The following is a 19,834-nucleotide window of genomic DNA, read 5'->3' as shown; positions in this document are numbered from 1 at the left end:
TTTACTAACTTCTTTTCTCTTTTTCAAGACTACACATGAAATTGCATTTCCAGTAGAAATTTATCAACCGAAAGACGACACCTTGTTTCATGGTACTAAAAAACAAATTTTCAATAAATTGTTCAGTGACCAATCTGACATGATAATGAGGCAGTGTTTAGCCAAAAAAACACCATCCAGAAGGTAGGCACACAATACCCGAAGCTTTCAATTTCAGTCACTAGGACCTATCTTTACAATTCTTTGACCATGTTGTTAAATATCACCCCAATTTCTTTCATAATCATGATACTTATCATACGATCATAGAGAAATTAGACATGGCTAGGGATTTGAATTCCATGGAAATTATACTCAAAGAGTTAAAGGATTCCAGAATTTTTTCAGTGAAGTAACATTCATAGATGTGATTCCAAACTATGGCTTTGCAAACAAGCCCAAGTTGGCCTTCAGTCCTTTTTCAAGATGAATGAGTTTGGGATAAACAAGTCAGGTCTTTTAATGCTCTTTTGAACGCAATGATTCAGATCTTTTTATACTCTTTTGAATGCAATGATTTAGACCAAAAAGCTTTATTTGGTTAATTATATGTATTGTATAGGAATTGAAGGAAATTTGGGATATTTCCAATTGTTTTTACCTGCAATATCCTAATTAAGGCCTTGTGTTAAATGAACGATTTGAAATCAGCTTTCTAGGTTTTGGAGGAGATGCCAAGCTATTTTTTTCCAAATACTGCAACTCTATAAGCTGTGACTTACAGTTATGAGTGGATTTTGTGGAGTAAAAAGGATTTTTGGATGAGATTATAAGCAGAGTTTGGGTCCCTGACCGTTCACCTTACACAGTCATAATTGATGGTTTAGGGAAATTAATGGAGGCTGTTAAGCTCATAGTGACATGGAGGACAATTGGGCTCTTCCAAATGATGTCACGTATGGCGTAGTTATTAATCTTACCATAAAGAGGGGCGACCAAGCGAGGCTTTAAGCCTTTTGAATGAAATGCTTGAGAAGAAGTTTATACCATCGTGTTGCAAATTTTTTTATCTTATTTGTCAAGAAGGCAAGGTTGATGAGGCTTGTTTGCTATGGAAGAAGCTCTTAAAGAGGAAATGCACCCCGATAATGCTATATATAGTACTTTCATATATTGTCTTTGTAAAGGTGGTAAACTTAATGCGATGAGGAAGCTCGTTGATGAGTTTGAGAAAGGGTTTTATCCAAGTACATTGACATATAATAGAATGGGGAGTTGTGAGAGGCAGGGAGATTATGGGATGATATACTCGACAAAGCGTGTGTTAGTTTTTCACTTACAATAGGTTGATCAAAGGGTTTTCTAGCACTGGAAGGGCAATTGAAGGTTTTAGCATATTTGGAGGAAATGCTGCGCAAAGGGTGCAAAGCCAATAAGTCCACTAATACCCAACATAGTGTGCTCCCATGATGGCGTTAGACTGTTTAGGACAATAGAGGCTGGTATGTGGTCTGGGATTGTTTTCCCGAATGTGTCTTTTACGAGGACATTCATTTTTATTAACATGCTCGGTGACCAAGTCTATTTCTTTCACCCTTCAAGAATTGTACTTTTCTAGTTGGAGTTGAACTTGGGTCTTAGAGTTAATCTCATATTTTTAAGGCATGGCACCGATCATATTTTTAGCGATGCAGTCCGCTACAACTCTAATCAAATTCCCCTCCATGAAGCTTGACATTATTGTCCTATCTACTTTGACATCTTCTAGCCATTTTTCTAATATTCTTCTAGCTTGGCCATTGGCATTAGGTTTTATAATTGGAGGATCTAATTCAAGTACATCACCACCCTATCATGGAACCATACATATCTTCTTCTTTTTTTTTTTTTTTTTTTTTTTAACACAAAAATTTGTTCTATTAATTTTATCTAGCAATGGTACCAGATCGTCATCTAAAATTTCCATGACCACCCTATGACCGCACTTTGGACATCAAGCCAACCCAACAAATCCACGATCCACATGTCTCCCATGCAATGGGCTCGTGGTTAGCCTATCAATGATAACCAAGACATAGAGGGACCATGGATAGCTATAGATCCTACGTGGCCACTCCAAGGACAAGTTTGTGGTCACAAAGATCAAGAACTGCATAGGAGTGTCCTGATCTCTTTCTTCAGTGCAAGGGGAGTCCAACTACATGCAAAAGAAGAACCAAGTACGCCTTTCTTTCCCATTTTGGTCCAATGTCATTGTCATGCTTGCGTGCTGCGTAGGATGCTATGCAGAGGCTTTTAGGTACTCGCCTTTACAAGCCACCGTCTCATTGAACAATTAGGTTGGTTTCCTCTTGTCTCGCTTTGCTCAATAGAGTCTTGGTTTCCTCCTGGCTCAGCATCCACCACCTTGGATCCTCTTTGGCTGTGCGTATTACATGGACTATACACATCCACCACCTTGGATCCTCCAAGTCAATGCCTTTTCACATGCCAAGGCGAGAGTTATGGAGCCCCCTATGTCCTAGCTAGAATCAGCTCCAACCAGCTCTAGTAGGTTGTTTCATCCAAGTAAAGCCCTACTCTAATGGCCTTTTTCATCCAATTAGAGTACACCTTCCGTGATGATCTTTTCCTTCCAAGTAGCACATATCACATAGCATGTTTTATCCATAGAGCCTTCCTCACACATCTTTCACCCATGGATGTGGCGTCCATTACTCTAATGGTTGCTTTCACTCAATTAGAGCCATACTCCCAGGGCTGCAAAAATATGCGTACCTAAACACATATGAATATCTGAGAGCGGAAATCAAAAACCCAAGCGGCTTTAAAGGCGATTTATTAGGCTTTCGATGCACTCATGCCATATGAATTACACTGTTCTTCATATTACATGTACATGTTTGACCGTTGCCTATATAGAGCTTTTGTAATACTTTATATTTTGTATCTCATTTCTTTTGTGCTTCTTATACTTGGAATATTGGATTTCTGTTCGTTTCCTATATTTTAATGGAAACTGCTAAATGCCTTCCTTCTATTGAAAACGCAATTAATGGAATACTGAAGCGAGCTTCTAATGGGGTGGGAGCTGGTCACTTTTAGTATTGGAATGTTGGTCCACATTTTGAGCATTATGTCGTAGATTTGGTGCAGTTATTTTTTGTGCATGGTTCTTTGATACTGCAAACATGAAGAAAACACCCACTTTACTCATTCAAAAAACTCCCGGCCATGCAGGGGCCTTTCGTCTTATTGTCTCTCTTGTAATCTTATTTCAGTAATATAAATGTTAACACTTACCAAAAAAAAAAAACAGATCAAAAAGGGGAAAAAAAAAGACGGAACTATAAATCATGACCAAATATCTTGTTAATGCTTCTGGAATGACTGCTTCAAATAGACACAAGTATAGCTTGAAATTTCTTTAATGTTAACTAATGGCTTTTCATATCCCGCTGGGCTTACAAGACCTCACCTTGTTGCGCAGCAGCTCAATTGATTTTGAAACTTTTGGTTCATGAAATAATGTATCAAATTTTACGGTGAAGATGGAGTATTGGGGTAAGTTCTCATCTCCTTGCTTTCCCTGTGAAATGAAGATGAGCTGCAGTTAATATTTAGTGTTTAAACCAAATGGATACTTTGTATGCTTCAATATTCTAATGCACTAACCATGGTATTGCTGGACCAAACCATGTGAAGTTATGAACATTTGTTGCCATGGGATGTGTAGGATTATATGCATGCTCATGAGTGTGGCTTGCTGCTGGACGTCAATATGTGTTAGAAGGCTTATCATCTTAAACAAGGGAGTCTAAAGTGAAAATAGTCAAGTTTTTTGAAGAAGATTGAACATAAAACTAGGAGATGCATGAAGCTTTTCTCAGTAATGCATATTAACCTTAGGATATATTCTCTTTTTATAATTCTTTTCTGGCATGCAGTGAGAAATAGAGCATCAACATGTGAACTTGTGCAAATATAGGGCTCATGGTATTAAGAGGATATGTTATTTTCTGAGATGGGAGATGGAACCTTTATTCTTCCTTGTTTTTTATCCAAATCAAATGTAATTGTCATTCAAAATTGGGTTGTTAGAAACATAAGTATGGTATCTATCAATTTCAGAGTAGTATTTGTTAAGTTTCTAGACTAGCAACATACTTGTGAACTTTCAAGGATTGTACCTTTTCTAAGTGACAAGCTTCTGCCATTTAGTGGTTTTTTATTTATATATATATATATATATTTTTTTTTTGTTAATAAAGATACTTGACTATATGGAATGTTTCTTCATGGAGAAAAAAGGACTACGAACTATGGTTTCATATAGTTGTGGCTTATTCCTAGATGCATCTAATTCCGAGTTAGCCAACTCATCAGCCACTGTATTTATCTTCTGAAAAATGTATTTAACAAGTTATTGAGAACTGGTCTTGGTTCTGTTAGTTCTTTTAAAACTCTTGATGGCTTTCCAAATTTTCTAGATCACAATGGCAGTATCAAACTTTATAAAACTGATGGCTCATCTGCAATTACTCCTATCTTACCACTTTAGATAATATCAATCCTCAAAGTTCTATTTAGGCTTGTCATTCCATACGAGACTATGTTATTGTTGGTTATGTGGCCTTTCAAGGCCTTAAAGCCAATAGTCTTACGCTTAGTGCGAGTTAGAGAGAGACTGAATCTGGATGCTTGGCGCACTGGGGCCTAGATTCATATACCCCGAGTATTTGAGGCATTGAGAGTATACGTTTTGAGAGTGTGAACTCTCGGGGAGGTGTGAGGGTCACCTCCCAGTCATGAGTATATTGATTAGAATGGCTCATAGTTGATGTGATAAGCCACGGCTTTGAGAATCCAATCGAGAATAATAGAACACGAGTATTTAAAAGAGTATTCGCCCTGTATGGAATGGTCGGCTCATAGGACATGAGCCCATATACTGGCACGAGACCTTTCTATGGCATGTGCACCCCACAGTCGTTTGGAGAAGCCCCTCTTCTATAGTATTATCCGACTTAGAAGAGCTAGTGCACATGTGCTTTGAGAGGACCCCTGTATTTGAATAAGAACGTGCCCCACAGGGGTGCTCCAGTAATCCATTGAACCCCCGGTGATGGGAAGCTCTGGCTCGGTGAATTTGATGTTAGCAATTATGTTTCCTTGCCATAGACTATGGAGCATAGGTTCATTGGGCCGGCTTGAGACACCGGTGGAACGTCATTTGGGTTAGCCCAATGGAAGACTCTGACTGGTGTTATAAGTCAAGAGATCTCATTTACCTTTGGCTCAAATTAATCTAAAATTGATGAGAAAATATTTTATATTGATGAGAAATTGTGTAATAATGTTGAGAAATCATTTAGAGAATTTTTTTGGGATTTTTGGAGAATTTTTCAAATGTTTTAAACAATAAAAAATGTGATTTTCAAATTTGTTTGACGTAAATACCAAACAAGGACATCCTATGGGGATGCCACATGGATCCCAAGTGGCCATAGGGATGCCATGTGGCACCCCCACCTCCCCACTCGTGGATGACATCGTGCTGACATCATATCCATGTGGGGACCTATTTGTCATTAATTCTTTTGTTGGCATTATGTTATAACATGTTATCTTGTTATATATTGTTATGACTTCAGTTTGATTTAAGTCGCATGTTTTTTTCTTGCTCATATGTGCCAAGTTTGGCATGTGTGAAATCATGGGATTTTGAGAATTAATTTAATTCATATTATTATCCACATATGTTTTTGTAGCATGTGGGTATATCTTATATGGCACCACCTTATGGGCTTGACCCATGTGAAACTTTAGTGTTGTTAAAATCCTATTGGTTGTGTCATAAGATATTTTATTCACTTGTGTGGATATCCCATATTACCTTTATGTCTATGTTCTTGTATTTTATTTACTCTCACAAATTATTTAAAAACCATGGGCATAAATGTAAACATGAATCTGGACTTAATGGGAAATAAAACATGGAGCTAAGGGCTTCCAGGTAAAATGACTATAAACCTAGGTTTTAAGGAGTGAAGGGTGTCAAAAGCTCCTCCATTGATACTGGTGATAAGATATGAATGAGTGGCTTGGATAAAAGCCTCTCATATGCTATTGATCTAAGGCATCAGGGATCAAGATCAAATCCATCTTTATGATCTAAGATAAAAGTAACTTATGGGATCAATTATCCATAGAGCCTTCCTCGCACAACATCTTTCACCTATGGATGTGACACCCATTACTTTAATGCTTGGTTTCACTCTATTAGAACCACACTCCCAAGAGTGCAAAAATATGAGTTCATAAACACATGAATATATGAGAGCGGAAATCAAAAAACCAAGCGGCAAGGCTTTTAATGGCGATTTATTCGGCTACAGAGGTATAAAGATGGAGGCAAATAGGTGGTCCATTTTAAAACAATTGAAACTAACGATCCAAATGTTTTCTTAATAGAATTATTATTTCTAATTTTCTAATTTTATTTATTTTTTCATATTCATGATCCCATGTTAAAGATTACATATTCTCTACAACTTAGGATCTAATTCTATTTAAAAATAAATTTATTAAGGCGCTTACATTTCTACATGTGCAGGCTTGACTGCATGCTAACTGCATCTATTGTTATATATTTAAATATTTTTTGTATTTTTATATTTATTTTAATTTTTATCTACTCCTCTTTTCGCTTTATGGCTTGGCTCGGCTCGTGAGCTTGGCTATGAAGAAAGAGGTAATAAACAGCCTATTTGAGAGCGAGAAAATTAGGGGGAAAGAGATGCCTTATAACAGTTCAGATTATGAAGCAAAGAATTGGGATATGGAAGCCCTAAACTTCTAAAAATTTGAAGTTTTATATTGTTGAGATAGAAATGGTTTGCAAAATGTGTGGATCTATGGAGGGTGAGAATGAAAGTCAGGATGAGAGATTAGTGTGGGTAGTTGGCATAAGGGGGCGAAGAATTCAGAAAATGGAAAGAGAAGGGAGCTGACGAGATTTCGGGAAATGGGGCAAGAGTCTCGAAAATTGAAAGAGAACGGAGATGGAGAGATTTGGGGAGTGGGGAAGAAGAGATGAAAGAAAGAGGAGGGCGATAGATGATCAGAAAAGAGAGGGATACTCGGCTCATTCAATTCGGCTCATTCATTCAATTGCTCTCTCTCCCATTGGAGGGAGGCTTGGGGGTGAAGGAAGTTGGAATGGGTACTCTCTCCTCTCTCTATCCAAAAATTTCAATGGGTACTGTAAATGGGACAAGATTTTTTATTGTTTCCCTCTTTCTAAATTAATATTTCTCTCTAGACTAAATTGTGTAGCATTATTTATACTCCCTGAAAAATAAAATGATTGATTGGCTACTATATGCTATGGGTCTTTATGTTGTTTCTCTGTTTTCGAACCTGTAATTAGCTACATTACTCCTCTCTTCCTCTCTCTACTTCTTTTTCTCTCTCTTCTCTTTACAGTAATGTGACAAAATTTTAAGATAGAGGTGGACAGTAATGTGACAAAATTTTAAGATAGAGGTGGACAGTCAAACATGCACAGAAAAATGCATATTCAGAATAATAATTCATATATATGGAAAATTGGTAATGGCTATTCATATTTCTAAAAATATGAATATTCAGATTCTGTTATGTCAAACAGAGCCTTAAAGTTTTAAAAACAAAGAGAAGAATCTCGTTTCCCTTTTTTCTGCACTATTTTTATTTAAATGAGAGAGAGCAGATAGAGAAGCTCACTGTGATGGAAATGCTATAGGATATGTTACAGGGAATGCGAACTCCATGGAAATGATAAGCCGGTAAGAATGTCGGACTAACCCTCCAATATTTTTTTTTGGGTTAGTCAGTGGGGGAGACATAACCCCGCCAAATCTAGTTTCGGACATGCACTTTCTCAGATATTATTACCAATCGCTTTGCATTGGTATATATCTGATATTAACGCTGGGATTTGGAGGTATTTGGATTGAGTTGAGGCACGAGGGAGGTTAATGGTAATCAGAATCTCAGAGATTCTCATAAAAGTAACTGTGATTTTCAGTTCACGTAAAGTACAGAAGAGAGAAGGAGAGAGAGAGAAAGAGAGGATTTTTGAGGAATTGTTTTGGTTAAAAATGGGAGAAATGTGATTGGTGAGTGTTTGTATTGGTTGATTTTTTAATTGGTTCAAAATGGATTTCAGGAGGGGTTTAAGCGTGAAGTAGTGGAGGGAGAGAAGCCTTGTCCAATGACGCGTCTGTGAACTGAACATTCCACTTGCGAGTGATGTGGTAATTTCTTATTTGTGTTTCATTATATTTGTTGTGAGAGAAAATGTTTTTCCTTTGTTTTTGCTTTCTTTTTTCTATTATTTATCAGTATCGAGTGTTAAGCGTTAGGTGGTAATGTATGTGCAGGGAGCAACGCTGACTTGCTTCTACGAGATCGACAACATTAGGCTGCCTCGTAATTCTCCCATTCACCTCATGACCATTTGTGTTGTGTGGGTATGGAAACAAACAAAACCCTATTCTTAAATATTCTCAATGACCTCTTGAGTTTTACTGTTGCCAGTCATAGTAAATAGTTTCTCAGATATTTGGAATTCCAACAAATTTCTGAAGGTGCTTCTGTTTCCTCTAACCCTACCTCACTTTCACCAAATCTAGTTAAGCCTACAAGTGTCAGTTATAAGATAAGATATTCTTACCATACTTGTAAGAAATAACCTGAATTACAACTGAGAAAGAAAGAACATGCAATGCACATATCGATTCTCTTATGTACACATAGCAAGTTTAGATGCATCCTAATCTCTCATCGCCATCTTTTCTTTGTAGATAAAGTATTAGAGATAAATTTATGGGATTTGAGAGTAAGACTGCTCCATGCAACTGGGTTTGTTGCATTCCAGCTAAACTCAAACTAATTCATGAAACACAGGAAGTGAATATATGAAATTTTTGCACTATATATGAGGTTCAACAAAGCCTCAACAAGGATGCACACCCTGAAGAGATGCCATGCATAACAAAAGTCAACTCGTATTAACAACACCTATATTGCATTTCTCTTGTCTCTTCTGACCCCTCTTTTGGACTGTCTGGATTTGATGGTTACATGAATTTTACATCTGTTAATTCTTCTTTCTAGTTCATCGCATGGGTTCTATCAGATTTTGGCCTACCTTAGTTCCAGGGTACAACAAGGGTACATTAAGAACGAAAAAAACATAAGAATTATATAGACTTGTGAGATCAATTTATGTATATGTAATTTAGATATGCTTTACAATGGTTTGTGAGTTTTTATTGTCAAATGTCCTATTTTTTTTTTTTTTTTTTCTGGATTTTTTTGGAATCTCCAACCCTAAACCATATTTTGTAATCCAATTTGTTATATTCTTTTGTACTTATTTGGATTCCTTACATGTTGTTTTTAGTTTTGTTTTGGGTCTAAATATTTTATTTTATTTATTAGCATTTTAAAGAAATCTTTTTTTTAAGGGGCTTTGGGTCATGTACAGGCCTAGTCCACTCAGCCTCGCACTTGGCTGAGTTACTCGGGCTGATTCCAAGGCCCAAGCAAAGTGGAATAACACTGCTTAGTATTAACCATGAATGTCTGTCACACACACAGACATGGCCATGGTGTAAATATTCATACATGAACCCATTCATTTCTTTAACATTGGGAAATTTTGGTACCTGATTTCAGGAGTTTCTTTGATGAATTCTTTCATAGGGGGATCCTCAACAAAGCTAGCAATGCGACCTTTATAGCTCTTGTCCCTAAGAAAGAAGGTGTTGAAGAGCTTAAGGACTATCGTCCTGTTAGCTTACTCAACTCCTCATACAAAATTCTAGTCAAGGTTCTGGCCTCTATACTCAAGCAGGTCCTTCGACTCATCATTTCGCAATCCCAATCAGCCTTCATCCGAGACAGGTTGATCATGGATGGTGTGGTGGTTGCTCATGAGTCTATTCACTCTAGGTTTCTCTCTAAGAAACCAGGATTGATTTTCAAGATTGATTGGGAGAGAGCTTATGACCACCGACTGGCATTTACTGGATGAGATTATGGCAAGAATGAACTTTGGCCCCCCATGGAGAAAGTGGATAAGAGGCTGTATTTCTACCCCCCACTTTTCAGTCCTTATAAATGGTAGCCCAAAAGGTTTCTTTGCTGCTTCAAGGGGGCTCCGTCAAGGGGACCCACTCTCTCCCTTTCTCTTTACTATAGTTGCCGAGGTCTTCCGCAGGTTGATCTCTCGTCTCTACCAAGAAGGACTTCTCTCGGCTTGTCTCTGTAGCTCACAAGGCCCTAGGGTATCTCATTTGCAGTATGCAGATGATACCTTAGTTTCCTTAGATGCGATCCACTAGCAAATTGAGAACCTCGGAATCTTCCTCAAATACTTTGAGAATGCCACTGGCTCCAAAGTAAATATGGAAAAATCTAAGATGATGGGAGTGGGTCTCACACCTCAAGAAATAAAGTCCCTGATTCCTTCTTGGGACTGCAAAATAGAGGACCTTCCTACCACCTACTTGGGGATCCCTTTAGGTTTCGGGAAACCCAAAAAGAGACACTGGGTACATGTCATAGATAGGGTTGATAGGCGTCTAGCTGGATGGAAAGAAAGATTCCTTTCTCTGGCCGGTCAGTCTACGCTGGTTAAGGCAACTTTGGCCAACTCCCCTGTCTACTTAATGTCCATTTTCCATATGCCAGTGTCGGCGGCTAAGAGATTGGATCAATTGATGAGAAATTTTTTGTGGTCAAGGCAAGCTGAAAAAACAAGACACCACCTTATATCATGGGATAGAGTCCGACTGCCCAAAGCCCATGGTGGTCTGGGTATCAGAGATCTAAGAAAGCATAATCAGACCCTTTTAGGGAAGTAGTGGTGGAGATTGGCCACTCAACCAAATTCCTTTTGGGCACAGGTTTTTCGAAAGAAATATAAAATTTCGGACCAGTCTTGGGATCTTGGAAAGCCCTCACGGAGTAGGGCTTCAGGAATTTGGAAATCCCTCGCGTCCTCTCTTGCTCAGTTCAAGAAAGTGGTTCGCTTCCATTCTAAAGACGGGAACAGAGTTCGCTTGTGGTCTGATCTGTGGATTGGAAATGCTCCCCTTAGGGATCTCTTTCCTGACCAATATCAACTTGCTTCCAACAAAGAGTTCGGTATTGCAGATGATATGGTCTTGGTAGGGGGGCGTATATCTTGGAACCCTTCCTTTCGAAGGAACTTATCCGAAGAGGAAATTTTACAGTTCTCCACTCTTTCGGCTGCTCTTCACTTGGTGTTCCTAGCTTATCAGGGAGTGACTCTTTGGTATGGACACTTTCCTCTTCTGGTAAGTTTTCAGTTGCATCTTTCTATAAGCTTCTTACCCAGCCCCCTACCTTCCCGTTGAATCCCATCTCTCCCTTCCTCAAGGTGTGGAACACAATAGCTCCTCCTAAACTTTAGTTTTTCAATTGGATCGCTGGCTCTCATAGTGCCCTAACTCTTGATCAGATCCAAAAAAGAGGCCTGCCACTCCCAAACAGATGTGTAATGTGTTTGACAGAGGAGTCGTCCAACCCCCACCTCTTCATGCATTGCAGTATGGCTTTTGAGCTTTGGACACTGATCCTACAATTGTTTAGTTTCCATTGGGTCCTCCCACACTCGGTAAAAGACTTATTTCTTCATTACTCTGGAGGTCCTTGGATCAAAGCAGGTATAACCTTGTGGAGGGCAGCTTTAGCTGCTACAGTATGGGTTTTATGGCTTGAAAGAAATGATAGGGTCTTTCAAGGGCACACAAATGATGTTTCTGGGCTATTTCATAAGGTTACATTCCTTGTAACATTTGGGCCTCCACCCATAAGATCTTTGGTGGGATTCTTCCGAGTTCTTTCCTCAGGCATTGTGACAATATTATCTGAATTCTTTCCTCAGGCATTGGGACAATATTATCCGAATTCAGCATCTCAATCTTCGGAGACCTCACAACTGGTTACCTCCTCCAGTTACAGCCATTAAGCTAAACTTTGATGGTTGTTCTTTAGGAAACCTAGGCCCTTCAGGAGTAGGGGGAGTTTTCCGTGACCACAACAGAAACGTTCTTTGGACATACTCAGAATTTGTTGGACATGGAGACTCACAATTCGCTGAAGCCTTGACACTTCTTGTGGGCCTAAGACTCTTTAATCCCTCATGGGGTCAATCCTTAGTGGTGGAAGGAGACGCCAAAAACAGTCTTTCATGGGCAGCAGGCACCACCACCCCTCCCTGATACCTTTCTTGAATTTTTGATGAAATTTACCACCTTTGCAGGCATACCAACGTTTGTTGGAGACATACTTGACGGATGTCGAACGAGTTCACCGATCTTCTCACTAAAGATGGCGCGTGACGGAGACCAAACTTGGACGACAATGAATGGTCCACCTCCTTTTTTGCACTGGACCTTCGAGATCTCCAAGGACACTAGTTTGTTTGGTTGTACATTTTTGTAAAAGGGCGAGCTTATAAGCCCAATTTTTTGTGTATCCTCTCTTTTGGTAACAGCAGCTGCAAAATGTTATCGATTGTATAGGTTTTTTGGATGTTTTTAGACTGAGAAACCTGTCTCGAAGGTTTTCTCGGTCCTCTCTTCCCTCCTTCTGATGTATACTTTTTTTATAGTAATACAAGGTTAACATTATAAAAAAAAAAACGTTGGAAAATTTTGGTAGTTTACTTATGAATATTATTTTTAATAGATTTTTCACATAAAACAGCGTAGAGGCTTGTGGACAAATGAGGCATGTGATGATTTTTTATTTTTTTCTTATCTAGAACTTGAGAAGAGCTTGAGGGAATTTGGGATCTGATTTGGTAACAGATGGAGAGCCTATGCTTGGATGGTTTCTGACCTTTGCATATCTATATCATCTGTAGTCCACTCTACCTTGTACTTGGTCGAGTTACTTGCTCAGGCAAGAGCCGAGTCCAAGGCCCAAGCAAAGTGTTATAACATCGCTTAGTATTAACCATGAATGTTTGTCATACATGAACCCATTCTTTTCTTTAACATTGGGAAATTGTGGTAGTTTCCTCATGGAATATTATTTTTAATAGATTTTTCACATAACACAACATAAAAGCTTATGGACAAATGAGGCATGTGATGAACTTTTTTTTTTTTTTTAACAAACTTGTTTAAACATCTATCTGTCCACCATTAGGGACCATTGTTTGGTGAATCATGCTCCAGATCACCATAATCTTGTCCACCCTATTGTGGTTCATGATCCTGAGGGGTGGACTACTGTTGTGTACCACTCATCCAACAATTATGGGCTGCCCGATCTACGGGGATAGGATTCTCCCTTCTGTACACCTCTCCTAGGATCCCTCCCCAACCCTTGCCACGTACCGAGCTTCCTTTTCCTGTCCCCGGGCCCTGCCACCTGGCCTTGTTGCTGATGCAGCCCACCCATACCTTGGCTCCGCCTAATACTATATTCATGGGAATTTTTTTATACACCCATTGTATCCTGATTTAGTGATTCTTGCCACTTTAGATACTTAGTTGCGTATTACCACACCAGCCATTTTGCATTTCTTGATGCTTGTTGATGGTGAGTTGCCGTCCTTAAGGTCATATATGGCTTCTACAATTTTTTACCTCAGCAATGAACCTTGAGTATCGCGAAAGAAAAGATGTACTATTAGCTACAAATACATATTGGGATCCATCATGGAGATTATTAGTGTTCTCTTCCCAACAACTTATCAAATGCCACATAAGCCTCCCTTGTTTACATAATGCAATGAGATGTACAAAGTAGATGCAACTTCTGTAAACTTCGACTTTGATTTAATATGGATGGTTTAAAACAAGGACTGGGTTTAGTTAACATGCCCAAGTCCAGAAACTTGGACTCTGCTAAGTCTGTTAGACTCAGCTGAGTCCAAAAATTAAGAATAAAATATTGGGGACCAGCAAGAGCAGCAATATAACTTAAAAGATGCCATAGTTAAGACTCCATATTACTATTTTATTATTGTACTAATAATAAATTATTTTTAAAAAGATATTGTGCATGTGGCCTTGGGATCAGAGCCTGATTAGGAAGGGGAGCGAGATCGGGAGCGAGATCAAGAAGATAAGCTAGAATCTCCATATGGTTAAGGTCTTTGGCCGTACACCTTGAATTTTAGGGATCCTGATTCCAACATGTTGGAGAGCTAGATCCCAACTTTTCAAGATCATGTGATAAATAGATCCATCAGGTAAAAGCGTGTATTTTCTTTTGAAAAATGTATGCAATATGATTTTGCTGCATTACGTACGTTTTTAGAGGATATGCATTTAAGACTTGTTTCTAATGAGTGTGATATATATCAAGTGATCCCTAAGGGATTGGGATCGTGTTCCTTCCATATTGGAGCGAGATCCACCCGAGATCCAGCTGCGGGAGCGTGGGATCACCGCCAAGTTGGGAGATCTCGGTAACTACAGTTTGCACATATGATTACACAACAGTTACTTTTGGTTTGTTGTTTTTTCTTACTATATGCCTAGTTGCCTACTAGCTATTTGTTTAACTTAAAAGGATTTTGTTGTTAACAAAGAATTTTTTGAGATTGTCCCTGATGGTTATGGAAAATCTAACGTTTGTACTCCAAGTTTGTTTATTTGTCTGTGTTTCTTTTGAACTTCTTGGCTGTCATTCGTGCCAGATTGTGTGTGGTTTAGACAACTTATTCTGCTCAAGAAATCATAAAGCAAGGGATAAAAGAAAGTCATATACAACATGATTGATTACCTAGCTATAACGGACAAAGTCACTTTCCAAATGGAAAAGCAATAGAAACCAATTTTTCAATGTGAAAGCTGACATATAGGGTGTGCACCTCATTTTTCAATCTGAAAACTGACATGTAGGCTGTTAAAATTTTCTAACACACTTCAAATGGAGGAATGACACACCCCAGCTGTTTGATTTCTCATCTGAAATCTTGGAGTGTAACTGTATTCATTCTATATGATCGCATTTGACTTGTATTCATGGTTTGCCAAGGCGTATGTGATTCTTTGCTGCTGAAAAAGCGACGCATGATTTTTTCTCGAGTATTATTTCACCTGAACACTCTTTATATGCGAATTTGATTTTATATGATAAAAATAAAATAATGAACTCTAGAAGAATGCTGTCAAGGTCTGCCATTATAATTAGGCAATGCAACCAGATTAAAGTAATGATATGGGAAATATGCACAAGAGTGAAACTGGGAAGCACACAGGAAAGAAAGACAAGATGAAATTTCTTGTAAATACAGTTAAGTACAGAGCACCTTTTGCGATACAACTGTCCAAGATGATGAGCATTCTGGACGTATGATATATCTGTTCTACTGGTATTTCATTTTTGTGTTTACTTCTTGTACTCCTTTTTTCCTTCCACAAGTTGGTATTCAGATCTTTGGTGTTGGTATTTTTGTTTTTTCCTGAAATGTCGTTGTGGAGCTGTTTCATTAGTGTGACACATTAGCTATAGAACTTAGAAATTGGATTAGATGGTTGTAGGCATCTAATGTGAATGGGAAACGTCATTGGATTATTTGGCATTTGCTGTAAAGTGGGCATCTTTGTTTTCTTGAACTTTCTTATTTACTTTTAAGAATTGTGGCACAATGTATTGTCTCTGGGTGAGGTACTTCAGAGACAAAAATAGAATTAGCATGAGAATTAGCATGCTATTGATTTAAATTAACGATTATAAACTTAGATTCGCCTATCGGCTTTGTATTTGGCCTGGTCCTAAGCTGAACCTTATCAAGTTGACTTGGCTGAGTTGAGCCACGCCCCTGAAAAATTTATGGAAATGCTGAGAGTTGGCTGGTTTTTTTAGAACTTGGGGAGTTGTCTAAACAAGGTATAAAAGATAGAGCATCTCCCTTGTGTCTTAACATTGGCCTCCTGCCCTGGCACTCCGCCCATTTTGGTGACAGAATCCTCTGACTCCTTGGAGGAAGATCTTTTGCCCTGCTCTCGTAACTAGTCCAAGAGGCCTTATAAGTAGATGGAGGTCAAGGTAAGATGATTGAGATGTTGAAAGCCAAGAAGGCCAAGAAGGCCGATTATACGGGTTCCATCGTTGTGGTGGAGGCCATTGGGATCGAAGAGTTGAATTGGAACCCTGCGTCTGGAAGGAGGAGAGCTCGACAAAATGAGGTCCAGAGACTTGTTGCGGATTTGCCGTTCGATCCACTTGTTGTCAGCTCTATGGGGTTCACCAGGGGTGGGAAAGATTTCTATCCCAAAGATCGTCCCCTGAAATATCAGGGGACTTGGGGAGCCAAGGAAGAAAAGAGCTTTGAGATGGTTAGTGCGTGCTCACAAACCGCACATTTTACTTCTTCAAAAGACAGTTGTCATCTTTTGGCGTATCAGATGTACAGAGGTTTTGGGGCACAAGAGTTTGCACCTTCAATTGGAGCATCTAGCATTGACTTGCATGTGGATTTTGTCAATGTTGCTAAAACCCTTCTGGATTAGTTGCTCCATTGTGGTTTCGTCATCCAGAGGATGTCTTATCTAGTGCATGTCTCTGTGCATAATGATCACTAAAGGTTGCGTGTATATGTGCAGCATGCATCCTTGCACATAGAGTTGCGAACTGAACTCCAATCCTATCGGCTTTCTCATGTGATAAGTGCATAAAGTCGGAGAATTATAATGGAACACAGTATAGAAATAGGACCTGTAACTACTGCCAATCCTTCCATGACAAAGGAAAATGATGAAGAGAACAATGTGTCGGTATGTTTCCCTGCAATCATTGAAGTTACTCTTTTTAGGAGTTCTTATAAAATCAGTATGCAATTTTATTTAACCGGTGTGCCATGGTTGTTAGTCTCACTAGATTTGGGCTAGTGCCAGCCAAAGTGTGGTATACTTTCTTAGAAAGATGACAGTTGTATTGTTAATAACAATACTGTACATGCCACAGGAAAGGCAAACATCTAGATGATGCTGTCATCTAGATTTGGTATGTTCTTTCTTACTCGCAAGGGTGTTGTATGGTCTTTCTTTTTTTGTATTTTCTTTACTAAGATTTTTTTATAGTAAACTTTGTCCAAATTAGCCAACAACGGCCCTGAAGTAGCCCTGAAGTAGCCCTGAACTGGCCACGACCCAGTGAACTGACATCATGGTCCTAAAAATAATCATGGTTGGAAGATATAAACATTTTCTAAAGAATGTCGATTAAAAAAAAAAACAACATGAGGAGGAGCATTGCGAACAAAAACATTTATGAATAACAATTTCACTTTTCACAAATCCACAATTAAACATAATCCAAAGTAGGTCACCTATACGCTACTGGCATCCCAAGTAGGTCACCTATATACCGCATCAGCGTCCTGATGGGTCCAAACAATCCCTGCAGGTCCAAACATACCTCACAGGCGTACCGGATGAGTCCAAATAGTCCCTACCGGATAGGTCTAAACAATCCCTGCAGGTCCAAACATACCTCATCGGCGTCCCAAATGAGTCCAAATAGTCCCTACCGGCGTAACCGGATAGGTCCTAACAATCCCTGCAGGTCCGATCATACCTCACCGGCATCCCGGATGAGTCCAAATAGTCCCTATCGACATAACCGGATAGGTCCTAACGATCACTGCAGGTCCACTTATACTCAAATTATCTCTGAAACTCTTTAAACATCAGAAAGCAACAATATGATATATGCGAAGTATCATTGAAAACATTAACATGAATTCACTTGAAGCAATTTAATAACAATCACTTCCATTGAAATATCTATAAGTAGCCAGTCAAACATTTTGGACAGTAATTCCAGAAAGGTTGAGATATTCTTGAAATGTAACATGATAAATAATCTATTATTAATCGAAGAACTCTCATAATCATCCATAGGTAAATACAAAATTCTCAACTGTTTAATATCCTTAATAATAACAGACATATCACAAATCATGTTACATAAACATGTAAAACTTATAACACAAAATTCCAAATTTTTAACCAACTGTTTTTTAGGAAAAGTAAAGCCACTTGCACATAATACTTACAATATCAAAATTCATACTGATAAATAGAAATACGGAAATAGCAGTTTTTAAATAACTATTTTATAAGTTTTGTGTGTAAGTGACATCATCTTCCTGAAAAATAGTATGTTTTTAATAAATAGTGATATTCCGTCCAGGATCTTTATTTTATAAGTTTTATGTGTAAGCGATCTCATTTTTCTTTGTAAATTCCTATTATCCCCCCAAAGACAATGTGATCTGGTCGGACCAGCATTCACACTATCTTTGTTGTAACAAATGAGACATGTAAAGCACCCTTTTGCAAGGGTGGTGCCTTGATTACCATCATTGCTTTCCAATCACACTGGTGTGTTCGTGCTCTCTCTCTCTCTCATAAGAGGCAAGTTTTAGAATTGTGTATTTTTTGGGTGCATATGTCATATGGAGATGATTGTTGCTTGCTTTCCCCATTTGAAACTACTCTCACACCTTGTGAATGAAATTGTTTACAGGTCTTTTCTGGGAACTCATCTAATGTGCTCAAATCCGACTTTTGGCTTCAAACCCAAAGATCTATGAACCTTGTGATGACTCATTCGCATTGGTTGACGCCCTTCTAACAAATAGAGCAGACCTTGTGGAGCTCAGGCCAAATTTGTGCATGGAGATTGGTTGTGGGAGTGGTTATGTTATCGCATTGCTAGCCATCATGCTTGCTAGTCAAGGGAGAACATGGGTTCATTACATGGCTACTGACCTCTATGAGGTTGCAGCTCAAGTAACCTGTAAGACCCTTGTAGCGCACGGTGTGCATGCTGAGAGTGTGCACCGACATCGCATCCGATTTGGATAGGTGGTTGGTGGGGATGGTGGACGTAATGGTGGTGACCTCCTTACATCCCGACCCCTGAGGAAGAGGTTGGATGTCATGGAATAGCTGCATCTTGGGTGGGAGGGGAGCATGGACGAAGAGTCATAGACTGCATATTGTTGGTGGTCCAACACCTTTTGTCGATCCGAGGTCCGTTCTATTTGGTTACCCTTACTGCTAACAACCCTCTAGAGATTTGCCTCATGATGAGAGAAAAGGGCTATGATTCTTGGATAATTTTGCAAAGGTCGACAGAAGAGAAGAGCCTACACGTGCTCAAGTTTTGGCGCTTAAGGACGCACCCACAGAGGGAGTCCGATATTGCTAATGCTTCCTCCAACTCATCCTACTTTACTCTCTGTCATTGGGCATTTCGGAGGGGTAGATAAAGGCAGGTGCCATTTCATACCTTTCTGACGATTTGATCACAGTTTTGCCCAACATGTTTTGCCTTTTTTTTCTTTCCCTCCGTTGGTTTCTTGAGAGTGCACCTCACATCCCTTGGCACTATGAATTTGAGGATCTCTCTCTCTCTCTCTCTCTCTCTCTCTGTTCTAGTAGGCACATCTATCGGCTTCTTTTTACTTGCACGTTCAGTTTTCTTGGTTATAGTTTATATTAGACGATCTATTTCGCAAGAAGTAAAGTTTTGCTGTTTCGCACTGAAGTTTTGGTATTCTGTACTGTCTATTTTAGTTGGTGTAGATACAATGCATCTTTTAAAACTGTTAAAACTTGATATTATCTATTAAGCATTATTACTTTTATACCATTCAACTAAAATTATAATAATTTATATTGTATATTTAATCAGATAGTCATATCAAGCGTCTCTTATTGACAATCTTAAAAGACGTCAAATATATTTATTAACCATGTGTTAACTATTAAAGACTTTTTATGCTGCAAAGGCATTTTTCAGG

General features: G+C 38.8%; 1 protein-coding gene and 1 pseudogene across 20 annotated transcripts in view; both read left to right on the top strand.

Moving 5' to 3' along the window:
- LOC105420540 (uncharacterized) overlaps nucleotides 1–19,578 on the top strand; it is a 34,534-nt gene extending 14,956 nt beyond the window's left edge. For 4 of the 19 annotated variants that reach the window (XR_016060980.1, XM_088874129.1, XM_088874128.1 and 1 more), the window contains one exon: nucleotides 12,320–12,746. Coding sequence is in view for 15 of the 19 variants with exons in the window: in XM_088874129.1 (XP_088730255.1) it covers nucleotides 12,320–12,501 (182 nt within the window). In the remaining 4 variants the exon portion in view is untranslated. Of the gene's footprint in view, nucleotides 1–3,469; nucleotides 3,544–3,715; nucleotides 3,735–8,191; nucleotides 8,280–8,405; nucleotides 8,496–9,705; nucleotides 9,844–12,319; nucleotides 12,747–18,552 lie in introns of those variants that run through there. The other 15 variants (XM_088874141.1, XM_088874144.1, XM_088874138.1 and 12 more) reach the window with 14 other exon arrangements.
- LOC105420517 (uncharacterized) lies at nucleotides 18,576–19,578 on the top strand (annotated as a pseudogene). The gene has a single exon (XR_016060981.1). The product of XR_016060981.1 is annotated as an uncharacterized LOC105420517 (transcript).
- Nucleotides 19,579–19,834: the final 256 nt, after the last annotated feature.

The sequence above is a fragment of the Amborella trichopoda genome, chromosome 8 (assembly GCF_054954075.1).
Source record: "Amborella trichopoda isolate Santa Cruz 75 chromosome 8, AtrichopodaSantaCruz75HAP2 v2.0, whole genome shotgun sequence".
Lineage (NCBI taxonomy): Eukaryota > Viridiplantae > Streptophyta > Magnoliopsida > Amborellales > Amborellaceae > Amborella > Amborella trichopoda.
The sequence above is the reverse complement of the archived record's forward strand: the minus strand, read 5'-3'. Positions and strand labels throughout refer to the sequence as shown.